Here is a 16332-nt window from a genome sequence, read left to right as displayed (position 1 = left end):
GCTCTCTCTCTCTCTCTCTCTCTCTCTCTCTCTCTCTCTCTCTCTCTCTCTCTCTCTCTCTCTCTCTCTCTCACACACACACACACACACACACACACACACACACACACACACACACACACACACACACACAAACAAGAGGATTCCTCTCTTTCAACTGCACTTTTATGTGATTCAACACACACACAAACAAGAGGATTCATCTCTTTCAACTACACTTTTATGTGATTAAAAAATACCCTCATTAAGGAAGGGTAAACTTCATTTAGAATTATGATCATAAATGTTAAATAATAAATTTCATTTTGAATTCAAAAAGAGAATTCCTAAAATTTATAATTTTTTCCCTTCACGTTCAAAAAAAAATTACAATTATTTCTTATCTCTAAAGTTTATCTTTTTTATTTGTTTGAAAAATAAAAAAGTATATTTTTAATTTATAATAGATGCAAACTATTAATCTTAACTCAAAAAATAGAAGAGTTATAAGAATTTTATTTTCAAATAATATCATTTAAACATGGGATGTTTTAAGAATTTTGATCTAATTTAGGGAATCAAACTACAATTAGCACACAAAGAAAACTTTGTAGTTCTTGCCAATATTCCCATAATTAAGTTTGATTAAGAGCTACATGAATGATAAAACTACCTTAAATCCTCTCGCATTAAAAAAAGAGTAAGACTTAGGTACAATATTTAGATCATGTTCTTTAAGTTCATCTTTTAAGATTTTGCTATGTGGTTTTTTTCTCATGGGATGAAATTTTTTTTTTTTTAATTAAGCAGCCACATGACAAAATTTTAAAAGGAAAATCTAAGAAACAATACCTAAAATATTGTATATAAGTTTTGTCTTTAAAAAAATTCTTACTTTTTTTTAGCACACTTCCAAAAAAAAATGGAAACAAATCATACGGCCATGTCTCAGTTAAACGCTGATAATATTTTTGAGAGCTTTGACTGCTGAGAAGTTGAGAGGCGTGCGCCTACAAGCACTCTTGTTTAGAAAACAACGTATGGAAGGAAACGTCAAATTTGTGAAAGCATCCCAGCCCAGGATCCAAAACCCCCAGTCTGCGGAGATTTGGCAAATGACCATTATCAAATAAATAAAGACTTTGTTTTACAATAGTAAACTTGTACGTTTCAAAAAAATAAAATAAAATAAGGTTAGTAAACTTGTAAAGTTTAAGGATCTAAAGAATATACTTTTAGAAACTTGCTCCCAAGTTCCCAGAAGACAAATAAGCATATCCAAAAGTGCAAACCATTGGGCAACATGCATTTTGCTGGCCAAGAATGAGAGATTAATAAATAAATAAATAAAATTTAGGGGTATGCGCGTGTCATATTAGGCTGGTAAATGCCAATTTTTCTATCCAATCCACCACTAGCGGGTTGGGAAAATTCCAATCCGCTACCAACCCACCAAAGTCTAAATCCAGCAGATTGGTTACAAATTTTGATGGTTTCAACTTGGCGGATTAGGCGGGTTGGGCGGGTTGACGTTAACAAGATATATATATATATATATATATATATATATATAAATTATCACAAACTACAAATTTTTATTAAATAATCTCAAAATATAACTAATGCACGAAAAAAACTAAAGGTAGATTTCAATGAATAATCTCAATTCTAACATAAACATAGGGTCAATAAAAAAGAGATATATCATCTCTAGCAAAAGTAGGCTCTGCCTTATAACTTAGGAAAATTAAATTAACAAACTCAAAGTCTTAACATTTCCAAAGTCATATCAAGGATTAAAAATAAAAAATAAAAAATAAGACAAAGACAAAGAACTAGATGAACAGTATTCTTATGTAATATATAACATATTTAACTTGAATATACAATAAACTTGCCTGCTAGAATGGCTTTACTTGTAACATTATAACACATTTTATAATATATAAACGAATCAAATGACACAAACCAAAATATAAAAGACAAAAAAGAATTAAACAATAGAAGACAATAACGCAATTACGTACCTTTGTGATTGTTGATGAAGAATTGAAATGATAAGAAACAGGCTTCAAAAAGGTTAAAGAAGAAAGAGGAAGGGAAAGATAGTGGCTGAAGGTGAAAGCCAAAAGTGAAAGGTGAGTAGAAAAAGTGAGACCTAGAGCCACAAAGTGTATACTGTATACACGGTTAAAGTAAATGGGATAGGTGGAAGGTAGGGGTGTTTAGGGTTTCAATGTTGACTTTTTAGATTTTGTTTAAGGAATTTTTGGAAGGCCAGTTCTATTTAGGGAATTGATTATTGATTAGTTGTAAAAATTTATTAGGTGAATTGATTAACTTTAAATACTTAACAATCTAAACTAATATATTTTATTTTTTATGCATGTATAATTAAGCGGGCGGGTCAGTTTGTAATAGGTTGGCAATTTTTCAATCCATAACCCAATTCAATCCACAATTTTGGGGGTCTAACCCGCCCAACCCAAATCGCCTAACTTAATGACCCGTATGGGGTAGGCGGGTCGGGTGCAGGTCGAGCGAGTTGGCAAGTTAAGTGGATAAATGCCCTTAGAGTATTGGTTAATAATCTATTTAAAGAAAATTTTTATAGGAAAAAGAAATTAAAGCAAGTTTTTTTTTTTTTTTTGAGTAAATAGTAATACTAATTAGAACACATACGAAAATAATAATAGTGTTTTAAACTGGGTTTATAATACATTGCATAACCAGAGTATAACTACAAAATGGCCCAACCTTTGTAATTGTAGATTGATGTTATAAACAACGGACATTAAACACACACAACCAATGTGGGATAATCATCCCTATTCTTTTTTTAATTTGTATATATATATATATATATATATATATATATAAATACAACTTTTTTGGAACTATATAAATACAATTTAAGTATCAAATCATTAAAAAATTAAATGATATGTCATAGTTTGGTCTCGGTTAAACTTTAGTTTGACTTCAAAAACCTTAAATCTTTTCATTTTTTTTTTGATTCTTTGAACGATCCGGAATTCAAAATCATGATCTTAATGAGTCCAGTCCATAGGAGCTTTGTCCCAATCCTTGTTCAAAAGTTAAAAAAGTTAAAAGAAAATTATTCCAAGTTTTATAAATAAAAATGAATATTTTAACCTTTAATCTCATGTAATAATTATCTATTGCATCCTATCCCTGATTCAGCTTAAAGTAATTTTGATTATTATCCTCCATTTGGAATTTAAATTGTTTGACATTACTCATTAAAGCATCCACAGCTGGAAATCTCATTTCATCCTATTTTATCATTCCAAAAAGCCATTTTATCAATTATACAATACAATTTTACAATACTCCCAGCATTCCGAATCTCCGATTTTTATTTTCCTATTCTATTCATTAAAATAATATTTCTACACAATAAAATAATATATCCCACAATCACCATCATTCAATACAACACATTATTTATTCTTTCTCTCTCTTTCTTTCTGTTCAAGAACCACAATTACCACCACTGCTGCACTACACACACTTGACACCACCACCACCACCGGCAACCCATAATCTATTGTCAACACCAAAAAATGAAAGTAAAAAAACCCAGAGAAAAGACCAGAACCATGTTGCTACGCCTACTGCCCTCTTCGACCATCAACACCGCCACCACCACCCTCTCCGACCATCAACACCACAAAAAAAAAAAAAAAAAAAAAAAAAAAAAAAAAACCACATCAACCCACAATCAAAAACCAGACCCACCAGCACTAAAGCTTGAAGGAAGCGGATTCACTGTTGGGAAGCTTGAAGGAAGTTGATTTTGTTGACCCATGCGGAGAAGGAAAAATGAAAGAGAGAGAGAGAGTTGCCGAAGAAGGAAAAACGTTTGAGACCCGCCACCGTTGATCTAGTAACCCACCACGCTGATCTCCAACTTAATCGCGTCGATCTCATCGATCTAGAAACCCACCATGCCGATCTAGAGAGTTGCTGGAGAAGGAAAAATGCGGAGACCCACCACTGCTGATCTAGAGACCCACCACCGTCGATCTCGCTGATCTAGAAACCCACCACGCCGATCTAGAGAGTTGCCGAAGAGTTTAGCATAGAGTGAAGGTAATGAGAAGAATCAAAGAGCAAGAAGAAGAAAGAGCAGAAAGAAAGAGAGAAAAGGAAGAGAGAGAAGAATAAGATAATATAATAATAATTTATAATTATACAATGTTGCTACAGTACCATCTTAGAAATAAGATGGTACTGTAGCAGTATTGTAAATTTTTTTACAATTGGCACATTTTGCAAGTCTGGCTGGAGCAACATTTGAAGGTTGAAATGGTAAAATATCTCAACATATGCCATATAGCATTTGGGCTGCGGATGCTCTTAGGATGTGAAAGGTTGGGATTGTAAAAATTGAGTGATTTATATGATTAAATTTAAAATTTGAATATATTCCTTAAAAACTTGTGATATAATTATATGTTTTAAATTGAGTGATTATTATCCTCTGAATAATGTTTGGCTTCTCCATCTCTATATTTGAAGATGCAGTGTATACTGTGAGCTTCATTATAAAATCATGTGACTTGCAATTGATATAGTATGATACCAATGGTTTTGGAGAACTTCTCAAGTTTAAAAAATTGACTAGTTGACATATATATTTTTTGGATGTTATGATAGAGATATCCAATCTGTAAGTTCATTCATGATCATGACCCACTAAACATGAAATGAAATGTATATTCAAAGTATTGGATTTTTATTAAATTTGAATTATTCAAATGAAATTGTTGAAGAGTTGGACTTTGGTACGATGGTAAGTATTCTCTAGTCTCTATCCAAAAGATTTATCACAAATTCAAGTTTAAGAATCAGTCTCCGTAAAAGTTAAGGATAAGGCTTTATGTTTCATGCTATCATTGTGGCATGACAACGTGGGAAACATTTTTATTTGGATGATCATACCGAAATTGTAGCTTACTAGGAATAGGGCTGACCTAACAAAATTGGGATTTAAGGCGAAAAATTGGATTTATGACCATGCATAGTTAAGTTTGTAATCTAAATTTACAATATTTTTTTTTTTTGAAAAAATTTTAAGGTTTCAATTGGGTTAACCTGCCAAAAGGATACTAAAACATGTACACAGTATAATGTAATAAAGACTGTGATTGATGAACTTCAACTATCTAATTAATGAGTGTTTGAATTACTTTTTTATATGATTGGTGACATGTCACTTGGTAAGACGGCAGTAAAAACATCAATAGCATCACTCATTAAAAAAAAAAAAAAAGTGCTCAAAAATTTAAAATTTATTATGTATTTTTTAATAAAATTTTGGGACTTTCATGATGGGGGATGGGCCTTTTTTTTCCTAGGGACTTTTTGTTGCTGTTGTGGCCCTGTGGGATTACCAACTGAAAGAAAAACACTTTGTAACTCATAAAAAAAGAACCATCTTTCATACGCTAATAACTGCGACCAAAGTCCAACCCTTTGTACATATAAAAGTGCACCTACTTTTGTGATCTTCCTCACATGAGACATTCAGACAACAAACTAGAAATTAAGCAGCAATACAAGCAGAAACACAAGGTCCACCATATTACAAGAACTCGCTGATTGATCTTTCTTCAACATTTACACAATACAGAGGCGACAGAGATTGAGCTACCTCTTTAGATAGAGGCAGTTGTTGGTGATGGAACCCAAACAAGGTGATATTTTGCAAGGAAATGGCATACTGAAGTCGAGCCGTACTTGGGACCAAGTTCGCGGAATATAATGTGATTAGGGTCCCAACTATAAGTGTTGTGGTAAACAGCAGCAGACTCCACCTTATGTCCATTCTCACCACCAAGTAAAACCTTGAAAATCTTGGTATTCTCTATGAAGTGGCAGAAGAAAGTCAGATAAGGGTAAGGCAAAGGATGACAAGCAACCCATTTAGGAGCGTAAATGGATGACATGGGACTATATATTATATACACCTGTTAAAGAGTAATCAGGTGCGCTCAAAGAATTTTGGACACCGACGCTTAAAAAATGTAAACTTCTACAGTTACATCACGACGCATGAAAATTCAGCAACTACACATTTTTTTTTTTTTTTTTTTAAGATATGAAAGATTTGACATGACATATTATGAATTTGACTATGTAACTAATTAAATTTCACAAATCACAATACCATTATGTGGTGTTTGGTATAGGAAAATCCACATTATTCTTGACATTTAGATTCCTCAGAATGTAATTTCTTTTAAACTAAATGCCTAGGAATGTAACTATTCCTATGTTTAGTTTCATTAGAAATCTCTTAAGATTCTTAAGAAGTGAGAGGATAATGTTTGATTTATTTTCAAGAATCTTAAATGAATTATTTAATTTTTCTATTCTATTCTTAGATTTGAATGTGAACTACCAAGTCCTTTAAAAAAAATCACCTTCTAAATAAATAATTAAAAACAAAATATAAACTATTAATAATTTGTTGAGCAACACACACAACAACAAAAGTGAATACTTCGCAATAATGGAGGGTCCTCTTCAAACTTTTTTTTTTTCCACACGTGAAACCTAAATAGAATTTTGTTCAAAAATATATCAACAGAGTTGTCTATCCTCTATCTTGTTTATGTAATTTTCGCGGGAAAAGATAAAGACAAGAGAAAAGATATTGATGATTTGTTTTATATTTTATCTTAATTGCTTAAATGATAACGAAAACAGGTTAAAACTGTCAATTTGTAAAAAAATACAGTTTCCTTTAAACTTGGGAATTTGGATACCTACCTGTTTTAAAGCGAATCCACATTCCTATTAAGAGAGGTTTAAAGGGGGAATCTAGATTCCCCTGACATCTGATTTCCTGACGTGATTTACAACCAAACATGAGAATCTTTAAATATTCTTAAGAATCTTAAAACATTACCCTACATTGAATGCCACATTAGTAAATTTTAAATACTAAGTGCACTGTGAGTGCACACCACAACAATATAGATAATTATTAGTAATGTGTAACTACCACAAATAATCATATCAATTATTTGAGGAAGTTATGAAATTAAAGTAAAGGATAGTACATATAACATGTACATTATCCTACAACCTAGAATCAAATTAAAAATAATCTTCTCTAGGGAAGAATATTATTATTATTTTTTTAAAAAGATATGAAAGATTTGACATAACATATTACGAATTTTGACTGGGTAACTAAATTGTACAGAGCACAGTACCCTTAGTGAATTTTAAAAATTGAGTGCACACCACAACAATATAGATAATTATTAATAACTTGTAACTATACCACAAATAGTCATATCAATTATTTGAGGAAGTTATGAAATTAAAGTAAAGGATAGTACATATAACATGTACATTATCCTACTACCTAGAATCAAATTAAAAATAATCTTCTCTAGGNAAAAAATTTCCCCATGCTGCTACCCAAAAAATAGAAAGCAACATTCTTTTGAGCCTTGTCACACTAAAAACTCTTCCAAGAAAAGCACATATCATTGTAACCTTTTAGATACTCATAAAATGAGAATACATCAAACTTATCATTATCATTCAGCCCGACACCAACGATCCGGGCATATTGTTGAACTATAGGACGTCTAAAATAGAATCAATTTGTACAAATTTGATATTCCATGAACCCAAAGGTCCTAAACAAGAGTCCTAAACAAGAGTGTAGTGAATCATCTTTGTTTACTGCAATTGAGTACAAGTTTTAACATAACTATTTCAATGAGCAATTCCCACAAAAAATTTCATGTTAGAACCTCATTCCATCAAACAAAGGTCAGTGACCTCAATCCCACAATATTACATCAAACATAATGGGACCAAATTCCAAATATCCAAAGAATGCTTGCCTATCCAATTCCACCAACCAAACAAAGGGTCAGTGACCTTTTTCAGTAGCACCCACTGAAACCCAAAATCTGAACAAAATCGAAGATCACAACTCAAACGCAATACTTTAGAGTAATAAAAGATGCTCCACCGTCTCCCCACTACGGTGGCACATACAACGTCACCCTACTAATGTGTACTCCTGAAGAGATTATCGCAAGTGAGGATCTTCCCCATGCTGTTGTCCATACAAATAAAGAGACAATCCTTGGGGCCTTGACACACCAAATACTCTTCCGATGGAAATCATAACACAAGAACCCCTTAACACATCATAAAAGGAGCAAACATCAAAATCTTTGTTCCCTTTTAATCTTCATATCAATATGTCACCACCCTCCCAATGAGGGATAATAGAATAAAGATTAAGTTACCACCTCTACCTCTCAATCATTAAAGTCTTGCACAAAGCTTACATCCCAACAACTCTATTTCCAGTGACTCTGTCTCCCCAAGAAGGAACCGACTAAAGCATCTCTAGCCTAGGAATAATCATAATATTGTTGAAGTTTCCACAACACAACGTAAAGTCTTAATTTTTGAGAACTTCGTATGAGTTGATGGTTGCTTTTACTTATCAAAAAAAGTTGATGGTTGCTTTGGAGTGCATCTAGTTTTCTTATCTTTTAGATTTCATAGATCAACTGAATTTTGCATATATTCTTAAGGTGAACCTTTTGTATATGTAATGTAGTCTCAAAATTATCATTCTATCGAAATTTATCAAAAAAAAAAAAAACCACATAACACTTCTGATCTGACAAAATTAACCAAACTAAGCTATTGGGGTAAAATGAAAAAAGAACAAGATTATACAATTCAAACAATCTCCAACAGTGCCCCAAAACTACGTTGAGTAGAGCTACCAGAAAAAGATCCACAAATTTATATCCAAATCCTACCCATATTGTTCAACAGGTTTCCATCTACAGATGGAAAAACTATATTTTAACTCCATTAAATACATAAACTTTAGACCAAAGAGTACAGAACAAAATCCCAAAAGAGAGCCTAAATTTCTAATCTTTAGTAAAATTTATTATCATTTCAATAATAATTGCATTATCATTTCAAGTATCATTTCACTAAAATTACCTAGAAACAGTGAGTATAACATGCAAAACAAAATGTATATTTTCATTATTTTGGGCCTCTCCTATTAAGGAAATAAGTTTTCCAGCTATTCTCACCAATACTGAATTTCTTACTGATCTGGTATACTTTTCATAACATATTTTTCATTTCCTCCTTTTTTGTGCCCATAAAAGTAACCCTTTGGTGTTTCCCCAAGCCCTATCGCTAGACACATTTAAACATGAACCCATGCAGGGAGATTACAATAATCTTCTCTCCCCCCCACCCCCACTCTATCTTCCTGAAACAATCTTTTTTTCACCTTAAATGCACCATCGTGGTACATCCACATATTTTATTTAATTCTTTCAGTTTCTCCATAAGCTCCAAAATATCAAAAAGGCATAACAAAAAAATACCTTGATCTGAGGAATAAGAGCTGGTCCCCCATAACCAAATGCTGTATAAAGCTGAACAAGAGTTGCACCAGCTCGAATTTTTTGGTATGCATCCCCACCACTGAATCAAATGTATACTATAAGGTTCTAAAAGTAACATGATGACAACAGATGAGTATCATGATGAAAATGTTGAATGGGTGTTCTGCTTTTACCTGCTAACACCCCCACAGCCTATTAAAGGGATCTTTCCCTGATACAGACAAATAAACAGAATGTCAAGCTCTCATGGATGACAGCACAAACATGAAGAACCACAAAGAAGGGGTGGGGAGGGAGGAATCCAGACTCAAATATAGAAGGAACAGTATCCAAAAAAAGTGTCCAATGCTTTATGAAAAAACAACAACAACAACAACAACAAAACCTTAGTCCCAATGCTTCATGGAAAAAACTAAAAATTCTATAAATATGAATCTGCTGCTCCTATAGGAGATTAACATAAGAAATTCAGCAAGAAACCATGATGAACAAAGATACATGGACACAGGAACTTGTATATCGGTGTGTATCTCAATGTCATATTCATCTCATTCTATGTTCATATAACACAGGCAAAAAACATCCTACTTTTCATGGAAAATTATGCGACAGCAAACTCAATAGTATAAAATCACCAACATCAATATTTCACGCTTTCTGAAAAATCCTATTTTTCTTTATAAGTGAATTTTGGCCCGAGGGAAGGGGGAAGATACTTTCTGAAAAATCCAAGTAATAGGCGAAGATTATATGTAAAGTGTCTTGTAGAACCATGGATGAATCCCCTTCTTTAACACAGTCTGACATGTCCAACAGCAAATTTCAAACACATAGATCCATATCCATGTCAAGGAATACAATATAGTTTTGGATATTTTTCAACAGTGCACTTGCAATTGATTCTTTAGGCTTATCTGTTGGAGTCCAGGAGGACCCGAGTAGCTATTATCAATCTTCAGTGTTTATGTGCTTGTGGTGAACATTAGAGAGAGACAAACAGAGACACAAACAAACAGGGTACGCTTTGTGTTTATCTATGTAATCCTATTATGGTAGGACAGATTAATGAAAAACAAGTAACATGAATTACTGAAGTGGCCAACATACCTTTGTTAGAACGTACATTTCCTTCAATACGTTTGTAGAGAGATTAAAAAGAGGCTTCCCACTTAAGCCACCAACTTCCCTAGCCACAGGGTTTTCACTTACAGGATCTGGTCTTGAAACAGTTGTATTTGATATTATCTGAACCAAAAGAAAAATGATAAAACATAAAAAATAATAATAAAATAAAATTTTAAAAAAAACCAATAATAATATCAAAGAAACAATATATATTGGAAGCATTACAGGGTAGTTTTCACCCTGCAATACTAACATAAAAAATTGAAGGAATGGTGGATCCTAGAATCATCAGCTCATAAAGCGCATTGAAATCCCAGCCAAATAAAAAATTACTAAAAAAGATACATTATTACAAATAAGAACACCTTAAAGGTAACATTTCCATTATGGAATGAGGGGTTTAGGTACCTTTTTCTGACAAATGGAAAGGGGGGGAGGGGATGATGTTTCCAACAAATGGATGAAGTTTGTACAAAATCATGGCAGACTAGAAGTTTGATGCTGATCAAATTAAGAAGGATGGTTTGATCTAATTGCAATGTAGTTACAACTCACAATATCATCTATGGAACTCCTATGTTGCTTCACAAAGTTGGGACTTCTAAAGATACCGTCAAAGTCTAGTCAAGCAGAAGTAACAGGCAAGAGAGAGACATTTCGGAAAACAAGCAAAACTTTGTAACAGGGAGGGGAGAGAAGATACCAATCCATCCAAGCAAAGAGCAAGGGCAACCTATAACAATAAAGAAGGAACTATGAGAACATCATATTAGGAAATAGAGGGGCTATTTTAAATCTTGCACATATACATACTGCAGCAATATCTTCAAGGTCTTCTTTAGACAGGTCTGGAGCGATTTTCACAAGCAAAGGGGGTGGGCCCTCCTTTCCCCATTGCATTTCATCACGAGCAGCTTGAACCTTGACGAAATTACAAGATCTAACTTCTGGTCACACGTTGTGTTAATCATATAAAGAAAGAGAAAGTCATGCCATGACAGCTATACCTTCTTCACAAGGTCCTCCAATTGCTTTCTTCCCTGAAGCATACGCAATCCTGGGGTATTTGGTGAAGAAACATTAATCACCTACAGAGCAAAATACACATGCATTGTCAGATTAGAGAATAAGAAAAGATGTTGCCAACCTGCAAACTAACTTAATGATGAATTTATCAAAAATACCCTGCATCAAGGCAACACCCCCCCCCCCCAGGCACCTATGTATTCTTTTAAGTGTATGGTGCTGTGTATTGTTTTCTTGAAATATGTCAAACTATAACAGGCAAAACCACATTTTTTAATGAATTTATTATACACATTTTACCCCTATCAATCAAGATGTAATTGTCAGATAGAGTGAAAGCATACAGCCGCTTGAACACAGCAAGATGCAGTAAGTACCCTTTTTTTCTATCAAATGCAGTAAGCACCTATGTTGAAACAAAAATATAACGAACTCCATTATATATTCTGTACAAGTAAAATATTAAAAATCTATCATAGAACAAAGAAATAGATCAACCACAATAAATTAGAAAATCATTTTTACCAAGTAATCAGCATACTGGGACAATGTATGAACCCCTTGTACATAATCTGCGGCAGCATCTTCACTTGTCTTATTCTTTCCAAGATTGACCCCAAGAATGCCAGGTCCAGCTTTGCCTCTATGTTTTGCTTCATCAGTGGAGGAAGATGAATTTCTTGAAGTTTCATCCAACCTCCTCTTAGCATGCTGGGCACCCAACCGCTTTGCAACAGCAACAATTCCTTCACCATTGAAGCCACACCGATTGATGATAGCACTGGTCCCAAATCAAGCAGTGTGGGGGCAAATAAATTAGAGAAGAACTAAAAGTTTAAGCTACAGAAATCCAAATTTTTTACAATTCCACCTTCACCAACTTTCCAAAAATGCATGATTAATTTGACTCAATAAGTCCCACACCCCCCCCCCCCCCCCCCCCCCCACCTCAACAGACGCACACAAAATATGAATTTTCACTTTCTTCTAAAAAAAATATGAATCTCTCAATTTTTACAATCCCAACCTTTCACGTCCTCATGTCAAACAATTTCAAATTCCAAATGGAGGATAATAATGAAAATTTCTTTAAGCTGAATCAGGGATAGGATGCAATAGATAATCACTAGATGAGATTAAAAGTTTAAAAATTCATTTTTATTTTTAAACCTTGGAATATAATATATATATATATTTATTTATATATTAAACCTTTTAACTTTTGGACAAGGATTTGGTCATTGCATCTATGCACCAGACTTATTAGATCATGGTTTTGAAATCCGGACCATTCAAAGAATTAGAAATAGAGATATCAAGGTCTTTAAAATCGAATTGAAGTTCAAGTAAAGGTCAAACTATGACATATCATTATTTTTTTGATGAATTTGAAACTTATATTATATTTATATAGTTTCTCAAAAACAAATTGTATTTATATATATTAATTTTTCATTCCTTACCAACAAATGCCTGTGGTCCAATAGTTTAGACTTTTGGATATGCTTATTTGCCTGTTGAAACTTGGGAGCAAGTCTCTAAATTATGTACATTCTTTATTTTATTTTTGGAGAAACAAATTATGTTCATTCAATCCTTAAACTTTACAAGTTTACTAACCTTAAATATTGTAAAAAAAAAGTCATTTTTTTTTTTTTTTTTTTATGAAATTGTAAAACAAAGTCTTTATTTCATACATTGTTTTCTAAACAAGAATGCTTGTAGCCTCTCAATTTCTCAGAAGTCAAACCTCTCAAAAATATTATCAATATTTAACTGACATATGGCTGTAGCCTGTAGATTTTTTTTTTTTTTTTTTGGAAGTGTGTTAAAAAAAGTAAGAAATTTTAAATGCTAAAGAATTAAGTTACTTTCATGTAGCTCTTATCAAACCACATTTGGAATATTGGAAAAGAACTAGTTTTCTTTGTGTGCTAATTGTTGTTTAATCCCCTAAATTAGATCAAATTTATTAAAATGTCCCATGTTTAAATTACATTCTTTGAAAATAAAAATCTCCTCACAATATATATTAAATTCAAGTGGATAAAGTAGTAAAGTATAACTTTTTCAGCTACATGTTAAAATAAAAAACTTATAATCATGCGGGATAAAGTGTAATAACCCACATTATTTCAAAATCTTAGTATAGTTTCATTTGACAATTCCATATAAAATTATTTTCAACAATAGGTTAGTTAACTTAATTGATCGATTAAGTTTTTTGTCGTTAGTGTTGATCTTCACTTACATAAAAATCAATTAGCACCTTAACTTGATGATAAAAATCAATCTTTGTGCAGCAGATGTTATAGATGTTTATTTCAAATAAACCTATGCACCAAAAAATGCTTTTTGAGGCAAGTAGAAAAAATTTTGAACAACATTCATTATCGTTTGCCAAGAGGGGGGGGGGGAGGAGAGAGGATCACTGAATGGAATCCACCTGAAGGGTAACTGGGCTTAACTATTCATCAAATCAGTCCCAGCCCAATCAGAATAACCCAGTCGAAAAAACCAAGGAGAGTGGCCTGCCTGAGGAGATCAAGGAGCAAATACTCCTCGAGTGACTAGGAACAAACCACCAAGGTCATAAGATTGAAGGCCGAGGAATGAAGTAGAGACGTGAAAGCAAGGGAATGAGGAAACTTCCAAATAAAATGAGTAAACTTCCAGATAAGCACCTATCACCTCCACATTTAATGTACTGTACTAACTCAGCCTATCGTATTAATAGCAGAATGACTCCTGAATAATGCCCCTATAGCTTGCAGTCTACTTTACCACCACCAGCAAGGTAGTGATGGGACAAATATCTAAGTAAGGATCAACGGTCATTCAAGTGGAGGGCTGGAATGTAACCCAAGCAACTATATATAGGAAGGAAGATCCTCCAGGAAATGGATCAAAAAAAGTTCAGAGAGAGAGAAATAAGGAAATAGAGAGAGAAAGTGATCATTGTAAAACCAAGAAGTGTAAAGCTTAGGAACTATTGCTACTCGGCCAACCCGAGGAAGAACTTAAATTAGAATTTCTCTTTTCCTTGACTTAATTTTTAAATTACTAAACCGAGGCTACCAAGACATAAAAGGTTGACCTTAACCATCAATCTCTACAAATTAATTGTATTGGACCTTTTTTTTAATCCAGTCTCGTTATATATATATATATATATATATTGGAGATCCGGTCCGGTATATGGTTCTTCACTTATTTTTCCTTACAGTTTCAAGAAATGTTTCCAAGTTTTTGCCTTTTTTTTGTTTTGTTTTGTTTTAGAGGGCCATTAGCCGTTGTATACAGCCACTCCACATGATGCCACCTATTTAGAGAGGTTATATAACTCATATAAGCTGTGTGAACTTCATTATAAAATCATGTGACTTGCAATTGATATAAGCCGTTAGGTACTAGATGATACCAATGGTTTTGGAGAATTTTTCAAGTTAAAAAAATTGTCTAGTTGATATATATGATTTTTGGATGTTATGATAGAGATATCCATTCTGTAAGTTCATTCATGATGAAAACCACTACGCATGAAATGAAATGAATGTTCAATGTATTGGATTTTTAATTTTAAATTATTCAAAAGCAATTAGTGAAGAGTTAGGATTTGGTACAATGGTAAGTACTCTCTAATCTCTATCCAAAAGATTTATCACAAATTCAAGTTTAAGAATCAGTCTCTGGATAAGGTTTTATCTTTCATGCTATCACCATGGCATGATACTGTGGGAAACATTTTATTGGGATGATCATGCCCAAATTGTAGCTTAGTGTGAGTTTGGATAGCAAATGCTGCAGGCGTTTGCATTTTCCTTAAGTCTCGTGTACTGTTCATGAGATTCGCAAGTACGGAAAAAAGCAAATGTAACTATAAAACACGGCCCCACGATACTATTTACACATTTAAAAATTAATTTGCTACAGTGTTTTTTGTAATAAGTTTTTTGTTTTCAACAATAAGCGGTATCCAAACAGACTCTAACTTTGAATAGGGCTGGCCCAAAATAATTTTGGGGCCTAAGGTAAAAAAGTTATGTGGAGCCTTTTATACGTAAAAAGTAATTAAATAAAATTATATGATACTAATTAAATTAAGACTAATTTGATGTATTAAATATAGAAATGGATGAATAATACCAACTAAACTAAGATTAATTACATATAGAGGATTGAATATTATAGTTAAAGCATAAATTTTAAGAAAAGGAACTAAAAAAATATTATTTTTTAAAAAAGAAATTTACTTTAACTTGGATATATGATTATGCATAGTTAAGTAAAGTTGTAATCTAATTTTACAACATTTAAAAAAAAAAAAAAAACACATTTTAGGATTTCAATTGTGTTAAATTTCTATTGGTCTCCTATTTTGAAAGTCTTATTAGAAATGAAAAATAAAAATACTAAAAATACTACAAAATGTCTACAATATGATTATCAGATAATAATAATTGTGATTAATGAACTTCAACTACCTAATTAATAAGTATTTAAATGACTTTTTTATGTGATTGGTGATATTTTAGTTGATAAGCCTATAGTAAAAGCATTCTTAGCATCACTCATAAAAAAAAAAGTGCTCAATCATTTTTTTTTTTTTTTTTATACTTTTATAAAATTTTGGGAACTTTTACAAATGTGGGATGGCCTTTTTTTTTCTAGGGAATTTTTTTGTTGTTGTTGTGGTGGGGCCTTAGGCTTAGGCCTAGGCCTAAGTTACCTATAGCTTGGGCCGGCCCTGACT

General features: G+C 32.6%; 1 protein-coding gene across 1 annotated transcript; it reads right to left on the bottom strand.

Annotated features, from left to right (window-relative positions):
* Window positions 1-9050: 9050 nt before the first annotated feature.
* On the bottom strand, window positions 9051-12371 carry LOC136065475 (dihydroorotate dehydrogenase (quinone), mitochondrial-like; the record flags this gene model as incomplete). Its single annotated transcript, XM_065768688.1, has 7 exons — window positions 9051-9507; window positions 9602-9639; window positions 10536-10673; window positions 11257-11286; window positions 11367-11474; window positions 11561-11641; window positions 12105-12371. Coding segments are annotated over 7 exons (813 nt in total), but the record flags the coding sequence as incomplete, so codon positions are not given.
* Between the last annotated feature and the right edge of the window lie 3961 nt (window positions 12372-16332).

The sequence above is a fragment of the Quercus suber genome, unplaced genomic scaffold (assembly GCF_002906115.3).
Source record: "Quercus suber isolate HL8 unplaced genomic scaffold, Cork oak 2.0 scaffold_986, whole genome shotgun sequence".
NCBI classification, from domain to species: domain Eukaryota; kingdom Viridiplantae; phylum Streptophyta; class Magnoliopsida; order Fagales; family Fagaceae; genus Quercus; species Quercus suber.
The sequence above is the reverse complement of the archived record's forward strand: the minus strand, read 5'-3'. Positions and strand labels throughout refer to the sequence as shown.